The 22193-nt window shown below is 48.1% G+C and overlaps 1 protein-coding gene across 1 annotated transcript; it reads left to right on the top strand.

Moving 5' to 3' along the window:
• The first annotated feature begins 20752 nt into the window (after window positions 1–20752).
• On the top strand, window positions 20753–21211 carry LOC117834259 (auxin-responsive protein SAUR72). The gene has a single exon (XM_034713879.1). It carries the CDS (start codon window positions 20753–20755, stop codon window positions 21209–21211), a length of 459 nt encoding a protein of 152 aa, XP_034569770.1.
• The last annotated feature ends 982 nt before the right edge of the window (window positions 21212–22193 follow it).

Consider the following 22193-nt stretch of genomic DNA (forward strand, 5'->3'; position numbering starts at 1 on the left):
AAAGCAACAGCGATGAACTTTGACACGACGGAAAATTAAAAGTAACTCAGCAGATTCTACCATAAGCCTTTCACTCCTGATCCAGCTATCCAAATTGACTTTACAAGCATATTTCTATCTTGGAGCTCAAAGATGACAAACAATTATACAAGTATCACTGGCTACATGAGTTAGTTTTTCCATTACCGTGTCAGGAGCGTTTCTCTTTGATGCCTTCTCGCTGCCATGCCCGGCGCCACAGCCATGGCCACGGCTGCCACCCTGGCCAACACGGCCACGGCCTTGGCCGCCACCCCTGAAATTGTCAACACGGTCACGACCTCATCCGCCGATGGCCAGACCTTGGTCACCATCATCCTAGGCCCCGAAATCACCCCTGGTCGCGCCGGTCACGCCGCCCACAACGGCCGGGCCGCCCCTCGGCGCGCCGCCCAAACTGGCGGGGGCCGCCCTCGGCGCGGCGGCCAGACCGGCGAGGGCCGCCCACGGCGCGCCACCCAGGCTGGCGGGGGCCGCCCTCGGCGCGGCGGCCAGGCCGGCGGGGGTCGCCAGCGACGCGCCGCCCAGGCCGGTGGGGGCCGCTCTCGGTGCGGCGGCCAGGCCGGCGGGGGCCGCCCGCGGCGCGGCGGCCAGGCCGGCGGGCCCTTCCATCTCCGCGGCGCCCAGGCCGGCGGGGGGCTCCCTCGGCGCGGCGCCCAGGCCGGCGGGCATCTCCCTCGTCGCGCCGCCCAGTCTGGCGCCTCCGTCCCCGTCCATCTCGCCGGAAGAGCGCCGGCGGCGGTCGGCGGATCGACGGAGGCGCAAGGTCGGGCGCAGGCAAATGAGTAGCGGATGGGTCTGGTGTTCTATTTTCTTTTGACCGGAATCGAAGGGGTACTGTCTAACGGATGGCATGGTGGGTAAATAACTACGAACTCCACGACGAGGTCTGTATTCAATGTTTTTGGAGCACCCCTTGAGGTACTCCACCAAAAACGTGGATGTACCCCCTGCTCCACGTTTTTCCTAGAGCCGGAATTGCTGGAGCCAAACACGTTTGGATGCGAGTTTTTTGAAGTTGGTGGAGTGGAGTGATTTTTGGTGAAGTGAAGTGCTCCCAAACAGGCCCTAACTCGGTCATACCTCATTTGGTTTTCCGTCCTCCACTGCACGGATAACAGATAGGTTGTACTTCGGGTTGCACGGATGACACGCTGCAGTACGTACGAATAAGAGTTGGCTACACGAACTCATAACCTCATGGTCAGCCGCGCAACGCTCGTGTGCCGTTGTAAGGACGGCTAGTTAGCCAGTCACGTAACAAGGAAGTAAGAATGGAGTAAAACAGTTCAATTAGCGCGTAACGCTATTCGCCAAAATAATCTGATCTACAACTAACCATGCAGAATATTTAATCTAGATCAAAAACAGCATAAGTACAGCAAAAATATAACCGTGTAAATGCGGTATGCTACTCGCTAGCACACAAAAATATAACCGCGTAAATAGGATCACTTGTGAGTAGATGATCATAGATTATACCTTCGCTCATCGCGCGTCGCAGCGAAAGTCTTGATGAAGCGCGACTAGTCGATCCAATCGACGTCAAGGAAGTTGTCGTACGATCTGACGAAGTGCGCAACTGAGCGACACCTCTACAGCAGTCCACACGTACGGGATGGAACGACGAACCGGAGCGTGCTAGCACTCCACATCACGTACTCGAAGATCCCCGTGATCAACTTTTTTTTAACCCGGGAGGGAGGATTGCAGCGGCGCGCCAGAGGTTTTGCGTGCGGGCAGGAGCCCCTACGCGGCAGGCAGCAGGTGCCTGGTGCGGCAGAAAAATTGAGTGCGGCAGCAAGACAATTGTGCGGCGGCTGGCAAAGGGATATCAATTAGGGTTAAAATCTAATTAGTATTTATAGGCTTTGCTAATTGGGCCAGCGCTAATTGGGCCAGGCCTCTCTTGAGCACCCAACAGATCAAACCAATCACACCCCACATTGCTTAGTAGCTTAAAGGGATCGCATCTTGACTAAACAGTAAACGCGTAGATTAATCCTTCACGCAGCTAGGCTATGCACTTGCATTGAGAGCTAGTGTACCTTGTTTGAATTCTGAAAGATGAGTCCGTTATTACCCAAATTACTATTCGTTTTAACTTTTCTAGGTACACTATATTTACTATGCTCCTAGATATATATTATGTCTAGATATATAGCAAAAGTGATTATCTAGAAAAGTCAAACGAATAGTAATTTGGAATGGAGGGAGTACGTGTAACTAGTATATCTGGCCATGCAGCCCGCAGCCCGAGAGCCCGGCACGGAGCACGTTTTTTTAGCCCGTACCTAACCCGGCCCAGCCCGTAATTTTTCGGACTCGGGCTGGCCCGGCCCGCAGCATCGTGCCGGGCGTGGGCCGTATCCTCGGCCCGACGGGCGGCACGGCCCAGCACGAAAAAGATTACCGGCCCGTTGCCGGCCCGTCAAATAGCAGCGGCCCAGCAGGCCGGCGGCCCAGCAACGGTCGGAAGGGGGGGCGTATATAAGCCGTCGTGGCCGGCGACGCGGCCGACGCCCCCCCTTCGCAAACCCTACCCCCATTTCCCCTCCGCCCGCCGCCTCCTCGCCTCCTCGTCTCCTCCGCTCCGCGCCTGCGCTCGCTCTCCAGCCTCCAGGCTCCTCGCGACCTCGCCTCCTCAGCTCCTCCTGTCCCGGCGAGTCGGCGACGGCCGACGGCGACCGGCGCGCCGCCTCCTCGCCTCGACTCCTCCCGTCCTCCGCTCCCGCCTCCCGGCTCCCGGCTCACCTCCTGACCGCCTGGCGCCTGCCTGCCTCCCTGGTGCCTTCTGCCTTGCCGGCTTGCCACCGGCACCGGCGCACCGCCTCCTCGCCTCGACTCCTCCGTCCCGCCTCCCTGGATCTGGATCTACATCTAGATCCTCCTGATCCTCTTCTTGTTCTCCTGATCTTGTTCCTGTCGTCCTCTCTAGCCCGGGCTGAGCCGCTGAGGCGTCACAGGTAGATCCCCCTCCCCCTGATCCATTTCTTGTTCTCCTGATGTAGATCCTCCTGATCGTGTTCTTGTTGTCCTGATCCTCTTCTTGCAGGTTACTGTCTTCTTCTCCTGCTCCGGGCTCCGGCGTCGCAGGTATCCGTCGCCCCGTCGGGTGCCGCGCGCCGTTGAGTGACGGAGCGGTTGAGGCCTGAGACAGTGAGACCTGAGGGACGCCCCGGCCCCCGGCAGCCGCTTGCCCCAGGAGGTCGTCGTGATGGACGAAAACTACACCATCAACGACGACCTAAGGGCATGTGGCCTGCCAGGTAATATCTTGCTGATCCTCTTCTTGTTCTTGTTCTCCTGATCATCTTCTTGTTCCTGTCTTCCTGATCCTCTTTTTGTTCCTGTCTTCCTGTTCCTCTTCTTGTATAGTTCTACCAGGCGACGATGAGGATGACGTGGCTGCCGGAGCCGTGCCACTCATCGGTAGCTCTGCTGCTCCCGTCAATGTGGATGCTGCCGGTGCCGGAGGTACCATTCCACCTTCTACCCCATCTTCTACCCCATCTTCTACCCCAACTACATCAACGGGCACCAGTGTCCGCAAGGGGAAGCGGCGGTCTGCTGCCTGGAATGACTTTGAGGAGTTGTTCCAGGAAGGGGCCAACGGGAAGAAGGTAAGGTATGCTGCCAAGTGCCGTCATTGTTCTCACATTCTTACTGGCCGGTCTTGTGCTGGTACTGGCCATTTGCTCCGGCACCAGAAGATGTGCTTGGCTAAACAAAACCATTCTTCTCTTGTTCAGTCTCACCTGCAATTCCATTGTGATGGCTCAATTATTAATTGGGAATACAAGCCCGATCTTGCTCGCAAAGAATTGTGCCGGTTGATTGCTAGACTTGATCTTCCCCTAGGCTTTGGTGAGACAGAGGTATTTGTGGAGTACATCCAGCGTGCTCATAACCCTCGTTTTGCAAAAGTTTCTAGACAGACCACTTCTAGAGATCTTGCCAAGTTCTTTGCCGAGCGTCGTCTTTCTCTTGTTGATACTTTGAAGTCTCATGTTTCTTCTGTTTGTCTTACTTCTGATATTTGGTCAGGGAATGCCAAGGAGGACTACCTTAGTGTTGTTGCACATTTTGTTTCTGCTGATTGGGAATTAGAGAAGAGAGTCATTGCTCTTAGGTTGATTGATTGCTCCCATTCTGGTGTTAACATTGCTGAGCGTATTGAACAAGTTGTTTCTGAGTTTGGTTTACAGGATAAAATTTTCTCTATCACACTTGACAATGCTTCTGCTAATACTTCTGCCATGTCCACACTTATTCCCAAATTTGTTGGTTATCTAGGTCCAGATCCTGAACCTCTTGATTCTGATTCTGATTCTGATAAAGCACTTGTTGGTCTTTTGCATCAACGTTGTGCATGTCATATTATCAATCTCATAGTCAAGTCTGGTTTGAAGAGGATCAAGGCTTATCTTGAGGCTTTTAGGACTGCAATCTCTTTTTTGAACTCTTCTAATCAACGCATTGCAGCTTTCCATAACTTCTGCATTCTCAAGGGGGTACGCCCTCGTAAGTTTGGTTTAGATATGGATGTGAGATGGAATTCTACATATCTCATGCTCAAACATCTACTACCATATAAGAATGTCTTTTCTGTCTTTATTTCTGCTCATTATGTGCACAATGGCCAGCCACTTCTGACTGAAAACCATTGGGTAATTGCTGAGAAAATTTTGCTGTTCCTTGAAATGTTTTATGATTCCACTGTTGCTTTATCTGGTGTTTATTATCCTACAAGTCCTTTGATGTTGCATCATATTATTGAGATTGCTGGCCATTTGCATGGCCAAGATTCCGATCCATTGCTCAGAAATATTGTTGTTCCCATGAAGCTTAAGTTTCTCAAGTATTGGCAGAACATACCTCTGTTGTATTCCTTTGCATTCATTTTGGATCCTAGAGCCAAGGTGAGAGGTTTTCATAATGTTCTCCAACTTCTTTCTCAGACAGTTGGTGTTGATTACTCTTCTTATTTCACTGAGGTAAGAACTCAATTACATAAGTTGTTTAACAAGTATGAAAACAAGTTTGGTGCAGTTCGATCGCAAAGGCCCGCTCAACCTTCAGCTGCTACTGGTAAGAAAAGAACAGCATGGGGTAAGATCTTTGGTGGTCCTGGTACATGTGGTTCTCCTGTTCTTTCATCTACACCTCCTATATCTCCTGCTTCAGAGCTGTCATCCTACCTGGACAGTGATACTATTTCTTGCTATGATGATGACTTCAACATACTTAGTTGGTGGAATGAGCACAAGCTATCCTATCCTATTTTGTCCATACTTGCTAAAGATGTTATGTCTGTTCCAGTTTCCACTGTTTCTTCGGAATCTTATTTTAGTCTAACTGGCAGGGTGATTGAGGAGCGGCGCCGACGGTTGCTGCCTGAGACAGTGGAGATGCTGACCTGCCTCAAGGATTGGGAGTTGGGAGATGCAAGGGCCCAACATGATGTTGAGAAGGAGGTCAATGAACTGGAGGAAACTTACAAAAGCCCCTACCCAGACATGGATGAAGGCCAAGCTAGCCAGTAAGTGATTGTCATTACTCATCTTGTTAAATTCTTTGAATTGCAAATACTAATGAGCTAATGCTGTTGCCTTTTGCCTGTTGGCCTGTTGCCCTGTTGTGCACTTGTGCTTGTGCACCTCCAGGCCTACCTCAGGACCAGGAGCAACCTGAAGCCTGTTGTATGTTGGCTGTTGCCTGTTGCTGTTCAGCTGTTGGACTTGGAGACTTGGAGACTTGGAGACTTGGAGACTTGGAGACTTGACTTTGAATGCCTGTTGCCTGTTGGAGCATGGAGCTTGGCCAGTTGCCCAGTTGTTCATTAGATGTTAATATGTTTTGTGTCTGTCAGTCTCTGTGTGTGTCTCAAACTCTTTGTAATTGAATTGAAACAATGAGCTGGCTGTACTCTTTTTCCCTTCCTAGGGTTTTCTCACAAGGGTGAGTTTTTACCTAGGAAGGTTTTTAATGAGGCAGCCAACACTTGATCACACAGATCAAGTGTTAAACAGCTCTAATAATTCCATGTGATGAATGTCTGTGATTTTGTGATTGTGTCTGTGATTTTGTGATTGTGTGTTGTGTCTGTGATTCCATGTTAACAGCTCAAATGAATTGTGAATTGTGATTGTGTCTGTGTCTGTGATTCTGTGATTGTGTGTTGTGGTGTCGAATATGGGCTGTGGGCTGGCCCGACCCGTAAAAAAAGACGGGCCCTTCGGGCCGGCCCGGCACGAAAAAGACCTCACGGGCCCGTGTATGGGTAGCCCCCACAGCCCGTGGGCTGGCCCGGCCCGGCACGAGGGTGTTATCGTGACGGGCCAGGCCCGGCATGAAAACGAACGGGCCATGTTGGGCCCGTGCCGGACCGGGCCGGGCGGCCCGAATGGACATCTATAGTAACTAGTTATCTGAGAATCTAGGGATCAGTGTGAAATCTGAACAAACATGACAAGAGAACATAATACAGAGGTAGGGGCACAAGCACGGAAGAAAAAAAAATATCGCTTTTTTGAACAAGTTGGCTTGAGATTTGCCTAATATTTTTATTACAAGAGTAATAAAAGGCAGCAGCATAACAGAAAAGAATAAGCTCTGCCATAGGACAAATATATGCCACTAGTGTCTGATGTATCTGAATTCATGCCCCCAAAACGAGAGCAGTTTTTGGCTGTCTTGCTAGGGGATGATGCACAGGTTGTGTCCATCGAGCGCGTACAAATGGCACTGGCTGAATTGCTTCTTCGGTGATGTTTGGACGCTACTCGGATGGTCGTGGTTATGTGCTGCAGCGACTTTCGTACTGCTCCCAAGTTCCTGCAGAGAGAATTTGTTCTGTTTGTTAGAAACTGGACCACGAGCTAGGTAATGCTTCTAGTAAACTTGGTGTATCACGTACCGCAGGCCTGAAAAGTAGAAGGTAGGCTATAGCATTAGCAGCACGGCGTCGTGCAGGCACAAACGTGTACTCCTTTCAACGGGAAAGATTCTAGTGCTCCCATGCACCAGTGCATCGATCTACGGATGCATCGTGCACACACCAATCCAGGCCATTCATCTATTAGTCAGTTGATATAGCTCCCATTAATTTCGACCTTTTAGTTTCCCTGTCGGCAGCATCCTGCATTGATCATTTAGTTGCGCGCTTCCTCTGGAGATATTTAGCTCTTCCAACGAAGATGGAAGGCCCTTTTCAGGTAGCCTTGGGATGCATGGACAACCAAAGACTTGTAACTTTTTGAGGGAGTGAAGACTGTAAAGTAAGGGAGATCTACGAGATCCTTGCAACCTTGAAACTTGAGCTCCTGCATAGACGTGAGGAGCTGAAGCGCCTTTTCTTGGTCATCTGTAAAGCTGACCCCTTTTGGACCTATTAGTCGTAGGCGACGAAGAGTGGTGAGGTGCTTGCAGAGAGACGTGGCAATGAAAGATAAGTCATCGACAAGGAGTGTTCCAAGTCGACGAGGAGTGTACACTAAAACCCTCAGCCTGTCGTGATAAAAGCTCCAAGAATGCTGGTAAGGTTCCCGATGAATTGCCAACTTTCCAGTGAAGCGAGCCCGTTACAATTAAATAGATCCAATTGTTTCAACGCGGTTTGCGAACCGGGCTCCAGGGAAGTATCACATTCGTCTGGAGACGCTAGGGAGGCACAACTCTCAATCCTCTGTTTTTTCAATGGCAAATTTGGACCGCAATATACCTCTACTTCGGAGAAGCATGGGAGGTGGGACAGAAAATTGGGCACCAACTCTTCATGAAGAGGTGTGATTCTAAGATGCTCAAGTGACGAAGGTAGCAGACAGACAAGACCGATCCTCCCTTCCACCTCTTGACACCTGCGAACCCATGCACCAGATAGCTCGGGATTCATCTCAACTGCCAAGAATCTAAGGGAACTCAGGTATTTCAAACCCTCCAATACAGCCAGCTTTTGACATCTGTGAATGTAGAGACGCTCCAATGCAGTGCAGGAACTTAGGCATAGAGATTACAGATCTGGGCTGACCTTCACTACCAATTCCTTGAGAAAGGTCCGGTTCCCTGGGAAGTAAGGCTGAAGCTTTTTTGGGAGTCCTTGGATCCGAAGCTCTGGGATCAATGATGGAAGGGAAAAATCTGCCATCAGCAGAGGAAAGCAGCATGGGGCATTCTGTAAGATCTTTAACTTTGTGAGGGAGGTGAACCCTCCAAACCCCTTGCTGCCACATAACTGCATGTCTGGGCAGCGTTTGATATGAAATTTCTGGAGAGTTGAGAGGACGTTTAGTGGAATATGCAAGTGGAATTCGTGTTGGGCTAAGATTGTTGGTAAGACTGCTTCACTTTCTGAGGATGAATCCAAATTTCACTCTCCACATCTTGTATTGATATTGATTTTGTCTTCGGGCATTCCACTATTTTCAATTCCCTCAAGCATTACAGGTTTGTTTGCTATATTGGTAAGTTTAGTATCATAGGGAGAATACATAAATAATGTCATACACTCAGTTTCAATGAAAAGGCACGCTAGTAGTATAGTAAATCTATATTTATTAATCCATAGAAAATTACTTCGTAAGACACTGGATAAAATAACCAGACTTAATTTGATGTTTCAATTGCTTTTACCTTCTCGAAATAAAGAATTAAATGAACTATTAAAGATCTGAATGCTCATCATTACCTGCGCTATTGCTTTCCAGTTTCGACATCCCAGAATCTTGAATGACTTCAAAAGAACAGAAGTTCTCAGATGTAAAAGGAGCAAAGTCATTCAGTTCAGGGCACTTTTCAATAATCAGTGATTGAAGACGACAATTCAATTTTCTATTAGAAGTGGCAACACATTTTTCCAATCTTGGCAATTCAATTAGCATCAACTCCTCTAAACAAGGAATCGCTACTTCCACTATATCAGGAATATCGATCAGTTCAAGTTTCCTAGGAAATGGCAGCTTTAGGAGAGGTGGAAGGACTCCCAATTCTTTGCACTTCTCGAGACGAAGTGATTGCAAGGATGTAACGGAGATATCAGTGGCAAGCCAACTTGGATAGCTAGAAATTATTTGTAGATGCTTAAGGCTTCGATGTGGTCTGAGTCCCTCAAGCATGTTAGTTGCTGTCTCTGTGGCAGCTCCTTAAGAGCTGTCATTTTGCCAATGTTAGCAATGGCTGAGTGTACTTCTTCCGCTGCAACAAGATGCTGCATGCTGACAAGGTTACTCATACCATGGGGAAGAGTCAGGTTTGTGTGCAAGCCAACATCTAGTACCTGGAGATGGAAAAAATTGATCATAGCTTGTGGAAGTACTTTATCTTTATACTCCAACTCATCAAAGGGTGCAACGTCTATATAGCGAGCATGAGTGCAACGTCCCAAATTGCCAATGAAACAATTAAAATCAGAATTGGTTGCTTCAATTTGTAGAAAACGTAAGTTATGTGCTTCTTTGAAGATATTGTTGAAGCAGTTGAAAAAATGGGAGTTATAAGCACCGATTAACACCAAGGACCGCAGCTTTCGCACTAATGTAATTTGCAGCAGCTTTCTTTAAAAATTCTCAGAAGTTTCACAGCATACATAATCAAATACTATTGATATATGGCGTGCAGTGGGTGAGATTTCAGCACATTCTGAGCCATCTATAGTAACAAACTCTGCTCCCGAAACCTGACATGCTAAATCATGTAGAAGGTCATGCATGACAAATGTATGTGAAGAATACGAGACCCGCTGAAAAAATCCTGAGTCCACTAAATCAGCTAAATAACCCTTTCCTGCATCCTCTTGTTCTTTGCCAGTATGCTTACCATGTACAAATTTTTGTGAAATCCAAATTCTTATTAACTTTGCTTCATAAAAGTGATAATCCTTTGGGAATAGACAACAATACCTAAAGCATTGTTGCAGGTCTTCAGGCAGGTAATCGTAGCTAAGCTTCAAGGCAAGCATGATGCCCCCGTTCACCTGTAGAGACTTCCCTTCCTGATTATTGAGAATGTTAGTCCAGTTATCCACGTTAATGTTCCTTTTTAAAGGTGCACCTACAGTTTTTGCTGCTAATGGATTCCCCCTCAAATCTTCAGCTATTTGCTTCCCAATACCGCAGAGTCCTTGATCTTCATCATATTGTTCGTCACCAAATGCACATGATTTAAATAGTAGCCAGAAATCACCCCTTTTCAAAGCATCTAACTTGACTGGCTCAATTGTCGTTGTCATCTCTGCAACAGAATTTTCGAGTTGTCACAAGAATCATATTACCCATTGCATGATTACATCTCAAAGGAGCCAATAATTTGTCCCAAGAGTCAAGGTTCATGTCATCCCAGCATCGTCCAAGATAATTAGAAACCTCCTAGATTTCATCTGTTTCTCTAGATCCTCCTGAAGCTTGTTCGAGTTACCAGTTTCTGCTAGCTTTTGTCCAGAGATATACTCCAACATCTCCTTTGTGTCACACCTAGCTTTAAAACAAAATCAAGTGCTACCTATATGTATGCCAGGATCTAGTTTCATACATATAGTGACATCATCAGTGAATAACAGTAACAATATCACGTAAAGGAATATAAATAATGACTTACGAGTCTATCAGAGATATACAGCTTAATCCTGGAAACGGAGGCTCCAAACTTCACGAGCAATCGACTGGGGTTGCGTACGCCTAGAACTCAGCATCATCTTCAGAAAACTTCACACACCTTCCTCTTCTAAGCATCAGCGAGCAAGAGTGAGTACACTTATAGTTAGTACTCAGCAAGGCTACAAAAAATAGTCAGAATAAATGATTTAAGTCCATCTTTAAGTTTATTAATCATGTGAGGGTCTAAGCCGCTCTTGACCATGAGCACGGCTGATATATCAGTTTTCCACTCTTCATAGGTTGTACACTTTCACCACAAGTCGTGTTAAAGTTCAGAAGAACTTTAGACCCAACCATGCTGTGTTGATCAGGCACTCATCACACTATTGAGGTGTAATTGCATAGGGACGCTACAAGACCTTTACAAAGATTTCCTAATAAGTGGTAACCCGCTAAGGTTTCGGTGTCTGGCATGCATAAACCTCCCTAATGACCATAGTGTCTTAGCAAAGCTCACTTCCTAAGAGGACCGGGCTATACAACGACTCAGTCCCCCCTCTTGCCCTTTCGGTAAGATTATGTAACAACCCTACCTTAATTAGGTGTAGTTAAACTTAAAAAAGACATTATTCACTGAGTAGAGGTAGTGAAAGGTCCAAATTGCCCCTAAAAAGCTCTTTTTGGAGTTAAATAGGAAACTTGAGATTTTATACACAAACTTGAAATTTTGTCCAAATAGGAGTTGTAAAATTTTAATTTCAAACAACTTTTATTAATACAATTTTGGTTAATTTGGAGTGGGAGAAGGTCAAAAATAAGAATCAAATCAGGACTACATCAAAAACCTGCAAATAGTAAGTCCTGGAATTCATGTTTTTTCTCAACTTTGCAACCTGTTATCTCACAATTCTATATCTAAACCCAAGTCAGATCCCTAATAGAAGTTGTAGTGCTGCAAGTGTGTTACAACTTTCATTAAAAGAGTTAGGCCAAAATATGCACAAAAGGTTTTCAAAAATGCAGTCAAACATAGCCAAATCGGTCAACCGGCAAAAAAAAACTGAAATTTCATCTAAGTCCGAAATTTCAGATTTTTTGCTGAACTTTGACTCGATTTATCTCACAAACGGTTTTGAATCTGTACAGAACTCTTTAACCAAGTTTGAACTCGGTCGATTGGTCTACAACTATTGTAAAAGGAGCAAAGGTTGTGCAGTTCAAATTTTACGAGAAAAATCAGCCCAAAGATCAGCCCTTCGGCCTGCTCATCGCCCAGAATGCGCCCATGACATGTCGCCCCGGCTCGACTTCGCCGTGTGGACGCCCACCACCGGCGAGCTCGCCATCGCCCAACCGGCGGCCGCGACACGACAACTCGCGCGCCCGGCTACCTAGTAGGCGAGTGCGCCTATCTTTTCCCCTACCGCGCATCCCCTTCGCCCCGTTCCCGAGCTAGCTCTGCCCCTCCGCTTGCGCCACGCCACAGCCTCGGACCGGCCAAGCTACGTCCGCCTACCGACACCCGAACAGTGACCACACGAGCGCCTCGCTCCGCCAACCCACGGCCGCTTTGCACACTCCGAATCCTCCCAGGTCAATGACCGAGGGATCCTATCCCGCGGCCTTCGCACCCCGGCCAATGGCGCCGCCGCCAATGGAGCTCCGGCCTGCAGCCCACAGCGCCCCTCCGATCCTATCCACCCACGTCCAGAGCCTCGCCTCGTTCGCCCACTCCCTACCCGGCTCTCTTTAAGCAATAGATGCACCCGCCTGTGCCCCTCTCCCCTCACGCCATTGCCGCCGCCCTGCTCCTCCATTCCACACCCACGCGCCGCCGCTCGGGTCTCCCATGGAGCCCCCACCTCCCCGCCGCCCCGCACCTCACCAGCGCCGGGCGAGCACGGACATGCGCACGACGTCGTCGAAGGGGAGCCGGGACACGATGAGCCCAAGGACGTCATCCGGGAGAGCGCTGATGCGGTCCTTGCCGCGTGCCACGGTGACCTTGGGGTGCTCGTTGCATGCCTGCTTGTTTTTCTGTTTGGTCGTAGCCATCTCCTATCGAACGAAGAAGAGGCGGTGGTGGCGGCGGCGGAGGAAATGGGCGGGATCGGAGGTTTACAGTTTTGTACCGATCATGACGAGAAATCAGGAGCGAATCGGTGGAAGGATGGAATGTGCCCCGTGAAATTGTCGCGGAGATAAGCACGTTCCGAAACACGAGGGATCCCATGATTGGGTTCCTCCGGAATCCGGATTGCACGAGCAGATCTCAATGTTCGGGAATCAAACATGCATGATGGACTACACGCAATGATGATGATCAAGAAAATATTCAAGTTTATAATTTCAAAACAAATCTATATGATATTATTTTGGAAAAGGTGTATTTTTTATCCCTCAAGTATTGCAAAAGTGTAATACTCATCCATGATGTTTCATTTGGTGCAAATTAACACCTTAACTAACTATATCGATATATTTATCATCCCCACCTTATTTAGCAATGGTTTAGTATCATATAATATCGATTTAGGTCAATCATGATTTAGACACGTCCAATGTTGAGTCAAATCGTTGTAATATTTCAGTGTAGATCAGTTTCCGTAAAATTTGTTTGGATAAAATTTTTATAGGGTGGCTAATTTAGAGGATTTACTGAATTTTTTTAAGCCCTGTATCCTCAACTTCACATGTTACACGTCACTAAGCAGGGATTAGTGAGATGGTTATGTGGATCTTAGATATCCCTAATAGCTTAATCAGGGAGAAAAAGAAAAAAAAAACTCTCCGACAGTTCCCAAAACTGCCGCACCTTTTCGCTGATCCGAATCGCGACCCTCGCGCCGCTCGGATTTGCTGGAGTTCCTTCCTCCTCCAATCGCCTCCGCGCTTCCTGGCCACGAGGATCAGCGTCCCTGCTCTCCGCCGGGCGTGGGGGCCCGTATGCTGCTTGCGCTCGCCGGCGCCGCGCTCGCCTCCGCCGTCCATCGGAACCGCGATGCTGCCCGTGGGGCCGCGCCGCGCGCGCCACCGCCGCTGCTCGCGGGCCTCCACCGCACGCCGGGGCCGCGGAGCGCCGCGCCGCGCGCTCCTCCGTTGCATGCCGGAGTTACGCCGTTGCTGCCCCTGGAGCCGCGTCGGCGCTACCCGCATGGCTGGGCCACGCGCGCCTGCCGGACATGGCTCGTGCGTATCTTGATTTTGCTATTTTTTGCGAGTGGCAGGCCTTTCCTCTGTCCTCTCCGAACTGAGAAACTCCGGCGACAGCTCCGCCTGGGCTCTTCTTCCCCGACGTCGCCGGCCTCGACATCCTGATTAGCTGCCGCACGACCGATGAGGTGCAGATGCATCATTAGCTGTCATTGCAAAGTGTTAACCGGTGCCACCACTGCATGTTTCAACTGAGGTGGCCGATCTTGCTTCAACTACGAATCGAGGCATCCAGCTGAAAATCGCACATCAGGATCGCCCGCTCATGCTCTTGTAGGACCGGTGTTTCTAGCCAGGTGTGCAGACTGCATACTCTGAACTTCTGAAGACTCGAAATGTACTCCTCGCAATTTTCAGAGAGAGGGCGTTGTTAGTTGTTACTAGTACTACCAGATGGCAGATGCTCCTCCTTGCACCCACCCACGCGTAACGTGCTGTATTCTTTGTGTGTGGTACTGTAAAACCAAAGCAAACGAGAGGCTCGCCGGGAGGGGCACGTCCACGAGCCAGCTCGCGCTGCCGCCGCGGAGCAGCTCGAGCACGCGGTTCCGGACGGCGGCCTTGACGGCCGAGATGTTCGCGGCGCGGCTCTCGGCCGCCACGCAAGGGCGCAACAAGAGCACGGCGAGGATGACGATGACGTGTGCGACCCAATTGAGGAGGGAGAGGGGAAGGGGGTGGCAGCCCAATCGAGAGGCCCACACATGTAGTTTTGAAGTATTGTGAAGTTTATTATTAGGGATATGCTCTGACATGATATGATTTTGAGGAAAAAAATTTAATAGAGTCCCCGATATATAATTTTAGAGAAACATTTTTTGGGAGACTCTTGGAGTTGCTCTTAGATGGTACTAAACTATTGTTAAACTAAGGTGAGGATGATTAATGCATGGTTTATTTAGCTAAGGGGTTGATTTGCACCAAATAAAATGTGAGGATGAATGTCGCACTTTTTTGATGAAAAATACGCTTTTTACTATTATTTTAAACCGGTGTGTTCAACCGCCACTGAAAGCTCTACTGGAGAACCCCATCCAGATTTGTCTGATATAATCACTGATTATACACGATACAATCGCATATAAATGTATTATTTTAAAAAAAAACAGTGGTATTATTGAGTAGTCGATGAACTGTAACATGATTGTCAAACTACTATAAAACTGTATTTTGCTCAAAAGGTCTACCAACACTAATATAGAAATTCAAATTCGTATCTATACATAACTAGATTAAGGATATATAACTCGATTTATATATTTTGCAAATCCTTTATGATGATCTTTCCCAAACAATAATGGTCATGACGCAACAACTCGACGAATAGTTTATGAGCAAAAGATAGTTATCATGCTTCCACATCAACGAAAGGCTAGTTTCTGATCAAACCAACAAAGGATCTTAATAGCATTCAATAGTCAGAAAATAATGTGACTCGCTAGGACCATAGTGACCGTATAGACAGACTAGTGCAGACAAACAAAGACTTCAGAATTTGCTGCCATGAAAAGATCAGGACTTCAGGAGTATCCGCTGACACTGTACTCTGAGCTAGTAGCAAGGCACAAACACCCTGAGGGCGAGAAGCATGCGGCCACGCACAAACAATCATTGCATGCCTCATCAATAGCTTAACAATCGCATCCCGGCCAGGCGTCCAAACATGCCTTCCCTGGATGCCTCTCCCTCAAATATTATTCTACTACCATTGCAGTATTGCCAATAGATCGTACCACTGCAACTAATAACCCTAACTGACCAAATATATTACTGTAAGATAATTGTGCGAGCATCTTATTAATTAATAAAAAAGAAATGTCATCATCAATTAGCATACTCTTAAGTGTCTTAACACATGACCTCAGCAAACCTTGCGCTAATTAGCCTAATTAGTCCATGATTTGACAATGTGGTGCTACAGTAACCATTCACTAATGATGGTTAATTAGGCCTAATAGATTCGTCTCGCGATTTAGCCTAGGAGCTATGCAATTTGTTTTGTAATTAGTCTATGTTTAATACTTCTAATTATTATCTAAACATCCGATGTGACAGGAGGTAAAATTTAATCTCTGTCTTCCTAACACCCCCTTAATTTGGCTAAAGGCTACCTACAAATACCTACCTCTACCTAGCCAGGTAGCTAGCCTAACTTACACAGAGCCTCGACGCCATGAATTCATGCAAATGGAAGGCAGGTCGCGTGGCGGCGGGGCAGGTCCGGCGGTGGCGGCGGCGCTGCGCCGCCGGTGGCGCCCGGGTGCTTCTCGGTGTACGTGGGCCCGGAGCGCGCGCGCTTCGTGGTGCCGGTGGAGCGCGCCAACCACCCGCTCTTCCGTCGCCTCCTCGACGACGCCGAGCGCGAGTACGGCGGGCAGGCGGCGCAGGGCCCGCTCGCGCTGCCCGGCTGCAACGTCAGCGCGTTCCTCGACGTCCTGTGGCAGATGGAAGAGCGCCGCGACGACGACGGCGGTGAGATTCCCACGGCGGTGGTTTCGTCGCCGGTGTGTCTTGTGGAGAGGCGGCGGCAGCAAAGGGTGGCAGCGCGACGGCTGGGTACCGGAAGCTGAGCCCGACGAGGTCTGCTGCTCTCCGTTGGATGCGTTGATGGGGTGTTTTTATCTGTCAAGAAAACCTAGGGTTGTTTTGTTTCAGAAAAGAGGCAGCCACGAGCTACACATCCATGTTTCATGGCTTTCACGTATGGTAGCCTGCTTGTCGTTGATGGTGTGATCTGTTCATTGGCAGGCTCTTACCAAGAGCTTGCCAGCCAATGAACACAGATCACACCATATAAATGCTATGACTAAGGACTAAACCAAAACGTATACAACTTATAATTTGGAACTGATCGAGAGAGTAAAAACGGTTGCCAGCAACCAGCATCCCTGAATCCATGGCCACGGGCTCATACAGGGCATGCATGATAACCTTGTCATTGTTGATATTGTCAACATCCTGTCCTCCCCGTAGGAATGTTGGATCCCTTATTGGCTCCAAGGCAGCAGATCCTACCTGTTGCTCCAAGGCAGCACATCCTGTCAAATTAAGGTCGGCGGTGATGACTTTGGTCATCACAGCCGGATGTATAACTGGCGGTGATGAGCATAGGAAAAAAAAAGAAAAAGAAAAAATCCCTGCTGCCGTACCCGCAGTCACCGCCACATCCCGGCCCGCAGCAGCTAGCTCGCTGTCACCATTGGCGCCGCATCCCGCAGCCGCACCCGCCGTCGCCGCCACATCCCAAATCTCGCAACCGATGGAACTCACCTTGGGCCGCCACTACCCCTCGGGTGCCGCCGCCGCAGACCCGTTGGGCGCGCTGCCCCTAGGCGCCGCCGCCGCAGCCCCTCAAGTACGTCGCCGAGGCTCACCGTCGCGGATCCCTGCGCGCCACTACTCCGCCGAGGCTCTGTGCCGCAGATCCACGCCTGCCGCCACCTGGGGTGCCCCCCTGCCTTGGATCCTGCCCCGCCGCTGCACCTCGCCACTGCGTACTCCTCTCTGCCTCCACAACTCGCTCCTCTGCTACTGCCGAAGGGCAGTGAGCAGAGGGGGGAGGGGCAGCCATAGAGGTTGGAGGGGGAGCTGGCTTGGGAGAGAGAGGAAGGGGCTGGGGCGAGAGAGAAGAGGGGACCGCAGGGGTGAGAGAGAGAGGAGGGGGCCGGGGCGAGAGAGAGGAGGGAGCAGAGCAGCTGTCAACGGATAAGGCATAGGAGGAGGTGAGAGAGGGAGGGCTCCAGGGGTATCGGACGCGTGTGGACGGTTAAATGCGGTGAAGTCCAAATTTTGGGTGCGGGATCCAGGCTGCACTGCCGATGTGTAATACCAGCCGGCTATGATGGTATCACCACCGACTCATAATGAGATCCGGCGGTGATATTATATTATCACTGCCGGTTCAAGTTTTCACCGCTAGATCATTTAAAAATCCAGCGGTGATAACTCAATACTGCCGAATTTTCTTAAACCGGCAGTGATATAGGCGTGGCGATAACAAATTTTGTAGTAGTGTGATGGCAGTCATCAGCCAATACTTCACAGAATGTGGTCCGTAGCAAGACAAAACCATTAACAATGAGAGGAGAGAATATTGGCAGCGAAGAGTGGAAAAACAAGATGAAGCGAGAATAAAGACGAAGAAGACAATCAAACAGCAATGTCGTTTCACGCATGAAAACAGTAAACCACAGCGGGTTCATATTTCAGACCGTTAACAAAGCAACCTGATAGGACACTTGTCAGCCATTGCCTCCTCCTGTCTGAGGGGAACGTCCCTGACAATGACCCGATAGTGATAGGAGATGAGAGGTGGTTGGGCTGGCATCGCCGCATGGTTGGTGCCTGTGAAGAAGGGTGTGGCAAAAAGGAAGTGATGTTTGTGAAGTTATGATAGCAATAGCATAGCATCTCTAGGGAGAAACCGACTACGATATCTGTTGGAAGATACTTTCCAGTGGAAGCAGGTTTCCCGAACGGACTCATCCGGCATGAGTCGATCCCGCATGCAAACGGCCGGGTGTCGTCCAGCAATTTCATGCAGGGAAATTAACTTAAAAAAAGGCTATTACGACCTTAGCTTCACACCTTCAAGCTAAGTTCTCTAAATGAAAAAAAACACGATTGTGTAGTGTATATGTATATCTACACGATGATTAGAGGGAGAGGAAAAAAAAGATAAGGAAAAGAAAAGGATGAATGAAACAAAACGAAATGAAAAGAAAACGGATGAAAGAAAACATGCAAACCGTTTCGCAAATGGGCCTTCCAGGAGCAACCTTCTTTAGCAGGCCAGCCCAATCATACATATCCCCACACGCAGCCAGCCTGCTGCTCCTTTACGCGACAAAACATGAATATTATCATGTTCCAATCCCTTGGTACACCTTCAATTTATCCACACAATCTTGATATCTCGGATGATTTTGGGATCAACTAATGGAGAGCAAAAGTAAGCGTTAATGCAATTAATGGATGGCAGATTGTTTGCTTTAAAGCATAAGAAAGAAATCAAGTGAAACACCCACTGGATATAGCTCTCCTTTTGTCAACCATTTTCATTGTGACAACATGACTTCAAGAACTATAGAAACAAGCAGAGACAGTATAACGCGGAATATAGGCTTAGTTAAAAAAAAAAGAACGCACAATATAGACTTCAATTTTGTTTGCACCTGCTGTGTTATCGAGGTTGCATACATGGCGGTATCTATCTATCTATCTATCTATATATATTGATCCAAGGCTCGAAATAGTGTAACTGAATTGGATGTACTCTATATTCTAGTCCTAATTAACCCACTTGCAGGGAAAGAAAAAAAAAGTGGGGCAGTGAGAAAGAAACGATTATGATGGCAGTCATTTGGGTGTGTATTCGAATGAATTATTTATTTCCATGCAATTTTTGCAGTGCTCATGGTTTTACTGGTAAATACACCATACATGCATGTAAACATTATCTGAAAATCTACAGCACTAGGTCTTCTTCTTCATTCCCGGTTCTCTTATGTTCTTCAACTCGTCCCTGCAGCAATCTAACTTTTGAACATTGCACAAACGCCGCGGATCCACTAGCCAGATGAATCTGGTATTACACCCTCTGTCCTAAATTACTATTCATTTTGACTTTTCTGAATACATGCATGTCTAAGTGCATAAAAATTATGTATCTAGAAAAACTAAAACGAATAGTAATTTGGGACGGAGGGAGTACTTACCAGAAAAAAGTAGATGATGAAATGTGGTGGCGCCAGGGCACCGTGGAGGAACTGGGGATCGGAGTCACGAGATCCAATAGCCCGGCCAGAAGCATAATCTACGGCTGGTAACAAAAAGCCGTCGAAGAAGAGGCTGATGAAGTTCATTGTGATTTTAGGTCATCGTTCATATCTCATTCGTTCGCTGATCAGCTCTTCATGATTAGATGCATGTATAAAATTTCATCAATAACTTCATCAATTATATTCAGTCATGCTGTGTTATTTATTTGCCTTCTCTTACAGCGAAGGGTTTTCATTAGCATTCTTGATGCTATAAATTGAAGTTCAATCCAAAACGAAGTTATTATACGTCAGAAAATTCTTTCTCCTTGAGGGCTGGAAGTTCAGAAAATTCTGGCGTGGGTCCCAAACGCGCCTGAGTGACATCAAGAGTGCACCTGGAGATGGCTACATACGGCCTTTGTCAATTCCCATCAAAAGATCATGGGTCGGTATGTTGACTCGCTCAAGTCTCAACCCTCAACTACCGGCTTGTTTACACGAGAGGCGGCGTAGAGTAGGCCGTGAGAGCCGCCATGCACAGTCATTAATATAAACAACCTCAATTAGCAACCTAATTAACATGTGCATTTCCATCCCACATCGATCCCCACATGTGCCTTCCCTGCATTCCTCCCTATCAATTCTTATACTAGTATATGCATGTAACCAACACTAACTGACCACATTGTACTTGTGCAAAGATATAGAGATAAAACAAACAGTATATTTTAACAAATCCATCACAGTTAATCAGCATCTCTTATACTATAATACTACTATAAACCCCATCCAGCCCCTTGCTTCCTTCCTTGATCCTCTCCTGTAGCACTAGCAGCCACATCCACATGCGCCCTAACGGCCTTGTGCACATGCATGACTTCAGCAAACCTTGTGCTCTGAAACTTCTGAAGGAGTCAACACCACACCCTGCCCTCCCTCTGCAATGGAATCATGGGCATAGCTGGGAGCTGTAGCAGTTCACAATCGACGAGTCAACGGTCAGCACCGCCATCCATGAACCCTAGCTTGTTTGGGCCCTACCACTCTACCTATAAATGTACAGCTAACAACTAGAGTGCCTATACCTAAGCCATCGATCTAGCTGCTAGAGTCAACGCTATGCATGCACGCACGTACAAGGAAGGCCGCATGGCGGCGGCGGTGAGGAGCCTGGTGTCGAGGACCCTGCTAGACCGGCGGCGCCGCGGCAGGTCCGGCGCGGTGGCCGGGTGCTTCTCGGTGTACGTGGGCGCCGGGCGGGAGCGCTTCGTGATGCCGGTGGAGCGCGCCAACCACCCGCTCTTCCGCCGCCTCCTCGACGACGCCGAGCGAGAGTACGGCCTCGCGGCGCAGGGCCCGCTCGCGCTGCCCGGATGCGACGTCGGCGCGTTCCTCGACGTCCTCTGGCTGATGGAAGAGCGCCACGACGAGGATGAGGAGGACGGCGAGGGGACGATCGCCAACAACACGGCCGTGTTATCGTCGTCGCCGATGTGCGGCTTAATCCGGAGGAGCTGCGGCGCCAATGGCGGCCGCGTGGTGGCAGGGTACCGGACGCTGTGCCCGACGTCGAGGTCGAGGTCTTCTCTCCGCCGGTGGTGGCTATGACGAGAAGGAGAGCAGCAGCGGCAGAGAGGATTTTTTTATAATGGCTCAGGATGTTTGTTACAAGAACAACACTGCGCATGTTTTTTTGGTAGTTATCAATGGACGTTTCAAGAAATGTGCTCTTTGAGATATACTGTGTGAGTAATTATGGGCGTTTTGCTTCCAACAACGTTAGATGAGTATAAGGGCGCGTTCGGTTCCTTGGCGAACGTGTTGCCTAGCTCGCCTCGCCTTGCCAGCCTAGGCCAGCGAAAAGCTTGCTGTGCTCCAATGAAAGTTTACCGAACGCTAGTTTCCTTGCCCAACTAGGCAAAGCAAGGCGCGGCGAGAGATCCAAACGCCCCCTAAATGGTTTGGGGTTTAGGCACATGCATCCTATGATTGTCTTGTAATGTGTTTGTGAAATTTTGTACGTGCCATAAGGTAACTGCCTCGTAAATCTGGTTTGTCACATTAGATTATTATTGCAAGAAATTACCAACAGAAAACGAAATGTATATATAGTATGCAATCTTGTTGAAAAATATTATATATTTTAATATTTCAACTCTTATTGCATAGGCTGCTATATGCCTATATAGTTCCTCTCCATTAATTTTGCGCGTGTTAGACATCAATGCCGTATCCCATATGCAACTTCGACCATACCAATTTATTAATATAATAATTTATTTGTATCAGATCTTTGCATTGTGGAAGTACTTTTCAAAAAAAAGTAATGTATTTTACTATTCTGAGCAAAACACTTTGTAAATTTAACTCCAAAATAAAATTTGGCTAAATTTAATCCTTCAAACTATTTCAATTGTAAAATTTACTCCTTAATGGTATTTGTGTTTTTTCCTCCGTGTACAAGCAAGTTTTAAGCCTGAATTTTTGTGGGGCCATAGAGGACATGATATCCAATTTTAGAAAAATCCTAGAAGAATTTTATTATCGTTTTTCATTCAGTTTTATATCTCTAGGGTTAATTTAGTACTAG

The sequence above is a fragment of the Setaria viridis genome, chromosome 8 (assembly GCF_005286985.2).
Source record: "Setaria viridis chromosome 8, Setaria_viridis_v4.0, whole genome shotgun sequence".
Lineage (NCBI taxonomy): Eukaryota > Viridiplantae > Streptophyta > Magnoliopsida > Poales > Poaceae > Setaria > Setaria viridis.

Bases quoted from the DNA above. Each gene is read 5' to 3' on its own strand.
- LOC117834259 (XM_034713879.1), top strand. From the start codon at position 20,753: ATGGCGGCGGCGGTGAGGAGCCTGGTGTCGAGGACCCTGCTAGACCGG.